This window comes from Theobroma cacao, chromosome 8 (assembly GCF_000208745.1).
Source record: "Theobroma cacao cultivar B97-61/B2 chromosome 8, Criollo_cocoa_genome_V2, whole genome shotgun sequence".
Classification (NCBI taxonomy): Eukaryota; Viridiplantae; Streptophyta; class Magnoliopsida; order Malvales; family Malvaceae; genus Theobroma; species Theobroma cacao.
In genome coordinates, this window is record NC_030857.1 from 17,436,640 (window position 1) to 17,446,192 (window position 9,553).

The following is a 9,553-nucleotide window of genomic DNA, read 5'->3' on the forward strand; positions in this document are numbered from 1 at the left end:
AAATTTCCCAAACTTTTCTCACTAATAACTAATAGGAGGCACGGTGCTTGACATTTAGCACAACGACAACTAGTCTATCTCTTTCTTATGTAACTTTTACTCATGGGAGACTAGCTTTTACAATGAGCTTTGTGCTTTGTTGAGGCACATTGTACTTGTACCTAGCAAGGCAAACAAACTCATATAAGAGTACGATCCCAGAGGTAACATTTTGGTCAAAATTTTTTACTTTTTATTTGATGCTGATCCTAGTAATTAAACTTTATGACTACACTCCATGTAAAAATTATCTATCCCACCAAAACTACAAGGTTTTTTATGGCTTGCTTCTTTTGACTTGAACCCCTCAAAATCCTTCTTTCATTTGAGGGGAATTGAATTTAGCTTTGAGTAATTGCATTGCACTTGGTGTGATTTTGAGTTAGAGATGTGCTCCCATATTTTTCTCACATGCTACTTCAGTTAGATGGTATGAGGTCTTATTCTTCAATGGTGGGGTATGTCATGGTCTTCCCCTACAATAGTACCGTTTCTTTTTGCAATCTTGAGCTGATTATGTTTTTGTGGGTGACACGTGCAAGCATTGGATGGTAGTTTGTGGCGTTACGTTTTGATCTTTTTGGTTGGCTTGCAATGAGTCGGTATTTAACAGTAAAGTATGGGATGGTTTTGAAATCTTTTTTTTTATTAAAATGTAATCCATGTTCTAGATACGTGCATGTGATGGAAATGATGTGATCGATGATATTGGCTGGTGGGTCGAACCACGGAACACATCCATCAAACAATCTCCTCTACACTCATAACTAGGAGTCTTTTAAAAGGCTTCATTGGATGGTGAGTATAAATTTAATGTTGATGGTGCAACAAGGGGCAAACTAGATCCAATAGGATGTGGAGGGGTTCTTCACAACTCGGAGGTTTATGTGGCTAGTGTCTTCTTTGAGCCATTTGGCATTCAAGACTCCAACTTTTCAAAGCTCATGGCTATTCTTAATGTGTTGCGCCTTTTCTCTTGCTCTTTGTTTGTAGGTTCAAAGTTGATTGTAGAGTTCGGCTCTAGGATGGCTCTATCTTGGGAGTCCATGATAATTCTATTTTATAGAATTATTTTATTTCAATTTTGTTATTAAATATTAGCTAAGTCATCAATTTTTAATTATAATTTATTTATTTTTAGTTTTTTTATTTAATTAGTTTATTTTTAACTGAGTTATTTTAATTTTATATTATTCTTTTTAATTTGGTTATTATTTATTAGTTTTTATATATTTTTTTTTGTAGGAACTAAAAGAAATTGGGCTTAATTTTGGAAAGTGAGATGTTGAGAGACCCGAAAGTCTGCTTGCATATGCTTTAGTGTTTTAGCCATAACTCAAGGTACAGAACTTCAAATGATACGATTCTTAGACCATTGGAAAGCTAAGAGACAGAGCTACAATTTTCATTTTGCTTCGAAGATAAAGAGAATCGTGTTGGAAAATGACTGGACGTATGGTTTTGGGAATGAAAATTTGTAAAGATTTACAGTTGATTTTTGGGTCTCTCATTACACTTTTAAATCCAATTAAACCCTAGGTCGACTTAAGGAACTTTAGGTTAAGTTTATTAGTACAAATAGGATATGTTTAACAACATTAGAGAGATAACTTTTTGGAGATTCAAGAAGCTAGGAGTTGAGGCTGAAACTTGGAGATCAAAGCGGCAAATATTGTTTTTGTTTTCTTCCTTGGCTTTTATTATTCTTGTTATTCTCAATGGTTGAATTTATTACAATGTTATTTGTTTTTGCAATTATGAGTAGCTAATTTTCTTTTTTTAGGATTACAATTGAACTCACATGTAATCTAAATTTTTAATCTCTTTCTTTCTTATTTTTAATGGAATTGAATTGTTTATTCCAATTTATTCTTAATGTTTTTAATTGCTTGGCCACCAATTAAATTGATTTAGGAACCTAAGCCAACTTGGGAAAATGAGTTTAGTGTAGACTAAAATTGGGATAACATATTATCATAGTTATTGATTTACGTATAAGATATGGATATACCTATAGGCTATATGTAGCCAGATTAGAGCCTGGACTTAATGAGTCTGTTTTAATTTCAATTCACATAGGGATATAATGTTTTGGTTAAAATAGATATTTTTATAAGATAAGTCAGAAGACATTTATAAATAATTTAGGACTCTAGGTTGGCAATTCAACCTATTGAAATAAGTTAAGAAAGAGAGGTAAGATTTAGATGAAGTGTGAGGGATATTGTAATCCTAGGCTTGTTTGATTTGATATTTACTCAAGTTATTATTATTGTGATTTTTCTTGTTGATTTAAATTTTAGTTAATTAGTTTTAAGTAATCAATTAATTTTGAGTGTTTGGATAAGATTAAATTGTTCTAAATTTAGTACTTAGTAAAATTTTAAATCAATTCTCTGTGGGATCGATACTCTGCTTGCTTATATACAATCTATTCAATACGTATACTTGCACAGTAGAATTTTAACTGACAGTCCAACATTGATATAAGGATAAATGGAACCTATTTAATAAAATTGATGCTCTTTCACTTTCCTTAGGCATGGTGTCCTTTACACATACTTTACAAGAAGGTAACTCATTCGCAAATTCTCTTGCAAAATTTGGACTTGAAAGAAACTTGATGTTTTCTGCATGGTTGTAACCTTTACTCACCCTTTTGATATTGTTTTAGAGCTATTGCCTTATGGTTAATGTTCTTACTATTTTGCTTTATTTTTGGCATCATCTTATGGTACTAAGTGCCAATAGGTAATCTTTGATTAATGGTACTGAGTACCGCTAGGCTTGCTCATTGAGCTACTACACCCTTTTAATTTTTTTTTATTTTTTATGTTTTTATTTTGTTTAATATTTCAAGTTACATATTTTAAGTTAGAATTTCTTGAATTAAAATATGCATTTATGGCTGATAGAGTTAAATATAATTGTAAATGTTTGTATCATTTTATTTATATTTACGAATTTTCTGTAGATCCAAATTAATAATTTAAATGTAAGGTAGAATTTGATTGTGGTTTTTGAGCTTAAATAAAATTGTTTTATAAGAAATAAAAGATAAATTGGGTAAATGTTGAATAATTCCAAAAGAATGGGTATTTGTAAATTGTGAAAGTTGTAATTAAATTAACTTATTTTGTCAATTGTGTTCAACTCAAGTTAAAAACTAAGTCAAATTAAAATATAAATTTTAAGTCAAATTAGAATATAAATTTCAAATTTTTATACAATTATAACTAAAAGAAAAAAGAATTTATTTAGTCTTTTTATACTATTTTATTCCAATATAATTCAAGTTATTCATCCAAATCAAGCTTTAGGTATAAATTTTTTTTTGAAATATTACAAATTTTTTTATGGAAGGATAATTCAAATTTAATTTTTGTAAAGAAGATAAATTGACGTGCCTATTCTGAAATCAAATATTTAAATAAGAAAATATTTATAAATATTTTTTTAGCACCATAAATGTTTTACACTTAAACATCATTTGGCTTATTAATAAGTATATATATTATCTACTAAAAAATTTATATTTTTCAAATATTTGTTTCAATTTAATCTCTAAACACTTCAATTTTATTCAATTTAATCTTTTAGTATACAGTTTTGTTGAATTTAATTTATATGACATGACACATATTTTTTTAAAATTTTTTTTGATTTGTTACGTGGCATTAACTCATCAACATATCAATGTCACGTTATTATGTCAATGCCACATGGCACTACCACGTCATCACAATAATGCTACGTGACATTTCCACATTATCATGATTGTGCCACATCACCAAAATGTGCCATATTAACATGACGTATGTGATGATGTCATCACTTTTAACTTTTAGATTCAATATTGTTTAAAGAGGAAATTAAGTTGATGAGAGAAATTTTAAGTTTTTTAAAGTTTTAAATTTATGTCTTAGTGAGTTAATATGTATAAAAACTATAGCGGAATTAAAACTTGAACATCTATATCTATCCCGACAGAAGTGGGGCAGGACCATGGTGCTTGGCTCTTGATCAGATATATTTGTGGTTGCGGAACACAAATCGCTACATGTTGGTGGAACATAAGTGGCGCTGCTTTCAGTTTCAAAATATAATTGTACCCTCGCCCAGCTGACAGAAACTTGGCAACTTTTGGCTTTGTCGTGGCTTTAATTAGAAGTAACCCAATATTTCATTGGCAGATAAACACAGAGCCAACAACTCCCACTGAGTAGTGAATGCTCTACCTAGGAAACTAAATTCTATCCCTTCATTTCACGAGAAAAATAAGAAAATTCATTGATGTGTAACCCAAGTTCAACCCTCTCCTGCCCCCAAGTCATTGTGTTTTGTGCTTTTCCAGGAGTTATAACCTCTTTTGGCTCCTCTACCTCTTCAAACAAACACAAGTAGTCATAGCTGAAGACTGAAGAGACAATCAAGCAAAGAAAGCAAAAAAAATGCAAGAGACGATCGTGCTCTACCCATCGCCAGGCTTGGGCCATGTGGTGTCAATGGTGGAGCTAGGCAAACTCATCCTACAACAGCGAAACCACCAATTTTCCATCACCATCCTCCTTACTACTGGTTTTTGGGACACCCCAAGCATCATCTCCTACATCAATTCTGTCTCCCAAGCCTACCCATCCATCTCCTTTCGCCGCTTCCCATCCATCTCCGTCTCCATGGACCAAAAATGCAGCGGTGCTGCGATTTATTTCCAGTTCGTCCGCCTCCATGCGCCCAACGCACTCCTTTCTCTTCAGGAAATCTCAAAAGATCACAAGATCTCTGCTTTTGTCATAGATCTTTTCTGCACTTCTAGTCTATCCATGGGAAAAGATCTCAAAATCCCCACTTTTTACTTCTATGCCTCTGGTGCTTCTTCCCTTGCTGCCTTCCTTCAATTCTCGAAACTTGATGAACAAACCACTGAGAGCTTCAGAGATCTCCCTGACACAGTCTTTCATTTCCACGGCCTGCCACCGTTGAAAGCCATACACATGCCAGACCCCACACTTGATAGAGAAGATCCTGCTTATCGGGACTTTATATACTTCTGTTCAGGCCTCGCACAATCAGATGGAATTATAGTTAACACATTTGAAGAGCTCGAACCGATTTCCATCAAGGCTATTGCTGATGGGTTATGCCTCGTTGATGCTCCAACTCCACCAACTTACTACATCGGACCATTGATTGCAGCAGGTAGTAAAGCTGAACACGAGTGTTTATCGTGGCTGGAGAAGCAACCGTGTAAAAGCGTTGTGTTCTTGTGCTTTGGGAGCCGTGGGTCGTTCTCTCGGGTCCAAATTATGGAAATAGCAAAAGGTTTGGAAAGGAGTGGGCAAAGGTTCTTGTGGGTGGTAAAAAATCCACCTCGCGACGAAAAGGCAAAGCAAACTGACGAAAGCCCCAATGTGGATCTAGACTCTCTTTTGCCAGAGGGTTTTATGGAGAGAACCAAAGATAGGGGTCTGGTTGTGAAGTCATTTGCGCCACAAGTAGCAGTGCTGAACAAGGACTCGGTTGGTGGCTTTGTGACTCATTGTGGGTGGAACTCCATCTTAGAAGCAGCGGTCGCGGGGGTGCCTATGATTGCATGGCCTTTATATGCAGAGCAACACTTGAATCGGAACATTTTGGTTCAGGATATGAAGATGGCTATCCCTGTGGAGCAAAGACAGGAAGATGGGTTCGTGAGTGGAACTGAGTTGGAGAAGCGAGTCACGGAGTTGATGGATTCCGACATTGGCATGGAGCTTAGAGAAAGGAGTTGGAAGATGAGAGAGAAGGCCTTGGCTGCCTGGGGTCCTTCAGGGTCTTCCACTAAAGCACTAACCAAGTTGATTGACTTGTGGAAGCGAGGTTGAGAATCAACTGTTTTGTTTTGTCCTGTTCGCATGGTATCTATGGTGGATCACAAATCCTCTGCCCGTATTGTGCCCCAGCCGTGTCTCCTCTCTATATTTTTGCCATCTGTTTTATTTCTTTGGCAGTTAATATCAACTAAAAAAAAAGAAAAAAAATCTCATGTTAGGTTTTTTTACTGTTGACTGTCTACCTCGCTTTGACCTTGTTTTTGGCTGCCTACATCTCTTTTGCCTTGACTTTTCTATTTGGCAGGATGCTTTCAACTTTTGTAAGTTTTTTTTTTAATTTATTAAATTTTAATTTTATATGTATTAATTCATTACATGATGTTTTTTTGGATTTTTTTGAGAGAAGCTATATATGAATTTTTTTTAATAGTAATAAGGTTTCATTAAACCATGGGTGTAAAAACACTCACTACCTTGAGAGCAAGTCCCAAAATACAAAAATCTCAAGATGATAGAAGTTTGATTGGTGTATCCACTTGTTTGCAATATACCCAAACCAAAACTCGAAGTCCCTTTCATGGCTACAAGCCATCCTATAAAAAAAAAAGAAACGAAACTCCCAGAACCAGAAAGGGGAAGAACAAGAAATAGCAACACTGAACTCAGAACAACCCCTGTACACAAAAAGTAACAAAAGAGCCTCCCCTTAACATAGTAAATCATCTCAAAACCAAAAAAGTTGAAGAAAAGATTCCCAACCCAAGAACACTGCTAACAAGCAATGAAAAGGAGGGAGGAAAGCACAATCAGAAAAGATTGCCACAACCATACTTCATAAAAAAAAACCCCTTTAAGCTGCATGTCCCCTAAATTTTAGAACACACAAAAAGTACTCTGACCAAGACTCATTGCATTTTTGGCGAGAGTGTTGGCCTCCCGATTGGTTTCTCGCGGAACATGTTTTATTTCCCACGGCCCCAACTGTTCTTTAATTCTTTTAATAAGAATCACCCATTTGCGCAACCTCCATGGCACTTGAGAACCATTATTTACCCGATTAACAACATTACTAGCATCACTTTCAATAATCAGAAGATGGCTTTCTTTCCATTTTGAAGTAAAGAAGATCAAGATAACTTCCTTCACAGCCATGATTTCAACTTGGGAAGAGTCATCCATGCCTATCAGTTTGGAAAAGTTGATCTTAACCTCCCCAGACTCATTCCTCATAATTCCACCTATACCTGTTGGTCCGAGACAACCTTTTGCCAAGCCATCGATATTAAATTTCATAAACCCCTGTTTTGGAGTAATCCAGTTTGTTCTCTTTTTTACTTGTTTATGTTTCTTCTTCCCGTAACTACCTGTCAAGGGATAAAAAAAAAATCCGAAATTGACCCATAATCCATTGGCCATTTTGAGTTTGCCCATGATGCGATTCTAAACTTCACAATCTCCCAGCATTGCTTTTCATCCCATTTCTTTCCTTCAAAAACCACCTTGTTCCTGCTTTTCCAAATTGTCCAAACGATGGCGTAATAAGCGAGTTTCCACAACCTGCAATCATAATTACTAGTAACACAATCATTCTAAGATACAAAAAAAGCTTTAACAGTCCCTGGGGCAACCCACCTGATATTGAACAGATTACACCACGTTCCTTATATCTTCCAAGTTTCACCACATCTGATAAAAAGGTGACAGCATGTCTCTTTTTCATGCTTGCACAAAACACACAAATCAAAAGCATCATGGAGTATCCCTTTGGCCGCTAATTCAGCTTTGTCACCAATTTTCTCATATAGAAGTTGCCAAACGAAAGCTTTCGTTCTATGTGGAGCCGTGCTGGACCAAACCTCTTTCCATATCTTGCTCTTTTCATTGTCAATATTTAGTAACATTCTACAAAATAATTTGGTTGTATTCTTACCACTGGTTTCAAATTTTCATATCAAAGCATCCTTCATTTCCTTACTATGTTGAACCTCTTCCAAGGTGTCCCCTAAAGCGTACCATTGGCTCTTCTCCCAAGCAAATAAACTTTTTCGCAAAAGGATGTTGTCAAGCCCAACTCTACAATATGTTTATTATGCCATTTTTACATAAGAATGCATGTTTGCTTCCTTGGGTACCTTGAAAATCGTTAAAGGACGGTATTGTATCAAATGGTACAATTAAGTTGAATTAAGCCTCGAACTAGTCCAAATGGAGATTTTAAGATGAAATTGAGAATTTTAAAACTCCAGAATGACTTAAAATGGTGATTCGAAGTTCGAGGACCGATTTGGAGTCAAATTGGAATTTTTATGATCTAGGGGCAAAATGGTCATTTTGCCACCCGAGGTTAAAATTGAAATGTTTGAAGAATTTTTTATCAAGATTGACTATTTAGAACATAATTTGAGTTTGAGAAGTGAAAAATTTTAATTCTGGCATTTTTTCGAGCATAGGGGTAAAATAGTCATTTTGCCACCCAAGGGCAAAATTGTAATTTTTCACCACCCAACACTTGTTCAGCACATGGATTTTACCCAATATTATCATGGATAATTGAGAAATTTTAAGTGGTGGAGAGAGATTGCTTAATGGCTAAGTATGACACATTGACCAAAGGAATGGTGACATGCGTCAAATTTATATCCATTTATTATTTAGCTTAAAAATTAGCACAAAATCAGCCTATTTCTCATTCATATGGCCGGCCAAAGAAGAACAAAGGAAGAAAAGAAAGAACAAGAACCCTAGGGTGAAAATTCAAGAGAAAAATTGGTGGATTTCAAGTAATCAAGCAATCAAAGGTAAAATTTCTTGATTTTGACTTGTGATCTACCTTTTCTATGCATTATTTTGCATTTTCCATGGTTGAATCACAAGATATCATGAAGGATTTATGGCTGACCGAATTTAGAGAGAGAAGATTTGATAGTTGTTTTGGTTAGATTTTAAGATATTCAAGTGTTTTTAGTTAGTTGGTGATGTGTAGCATGAAAATCAAATAAGAAAAATTCATTTTCTCCCATAACCCATCATTGGCCAAATTTTCCATGTAGAGTGTGGATGATGATTTTGATTTTATTTCAAGTGGATTGGTTAGGAAATGATGAATTATGGTGAGAAAATCAAGTAGGAAAAATCATAGTATTGATGCACCCAACATGGCCGAATTTTTCAAGAGAAAATGTGAAGATGATTTTGCTAGATTTTATGCTATTTGACTTGTGTTTGATGATTTAGAGTATTGGGAGAAAAATGGAATTATTTGGAGTTAAATTGGACATATTGGCCAATTAATCGGGTGATATATCGAATTAGGCCAATACCATTTTATTTAGGTACACAATTGAATTTGTGTAGAGTACCTTGTTTGGACGATAATCCGAACAATTTGCATCCCATTTCATGCATTAGTAAAGAACCTGAAATAGATTTATAATGGTATGACACAGTATATTGAATTATGTGTCGTGTATTGTGTATAGGTGGTGAGCCCTCTAATAAGGGTAAAGACGTTGTGTCAGAGGATTGAGAATAGGAGTATTTCAAACTCTTGATACTGTGAGTAACCTTACTATCGTCTTAATTATCTAAAATGGTTTTATCCGATTTTGTGATTTTATGGAAAATGAGTTAAATGGTAAATCTTTGTGTTTTGTAATTAAAATGTGATTTAATGAAATGATTTTATAACATTGTCTTGAAAT

At 34.6% G+C, this 9,553-nt stretch overlaps 1 protein-coding gene and 1 long non-coding RNA gene across 3 annotated transcripts in view; both read left to right on the forward strand.

Annotated features, from left to right (window-relative positions):
• LOC18593025 (UDP-glycosyltransferase 88F4) lies at positions 4,181 to 6,108 on the forward strand. Its single transcript, XM_007020030.2, has one exon. It carries the CDS (start codon positions 4,491 to 4,493, stop codon positions 5,901 to 5,903), a length of 1,413 nt encoding a protein of 470 aa, XP_007020092.2. The 5' UTR covers positions 4,181 to 4,490; the 3' UTR covers positions 5,904 to 6,108.
• The window catches only part of LOC108663086, a 2,527-nt gene continuing 1,584 nt past the window's right edge, over positions 8,611 to 9,553 (forward strand). For both annotated transcript variants that reach the window (XR_001929012.1, XR_001929011.1), the window contains exons 1-2: positions 8,611 to 8,650; positions 9,332 to 9,407. This is a non-coding gene — a long non-coding RNA (uncharacterized LOC108663086). The remainder of the gene's footprint in view (positions 8,651 to 9,331; positions 9,408 to 9,553) is intronic.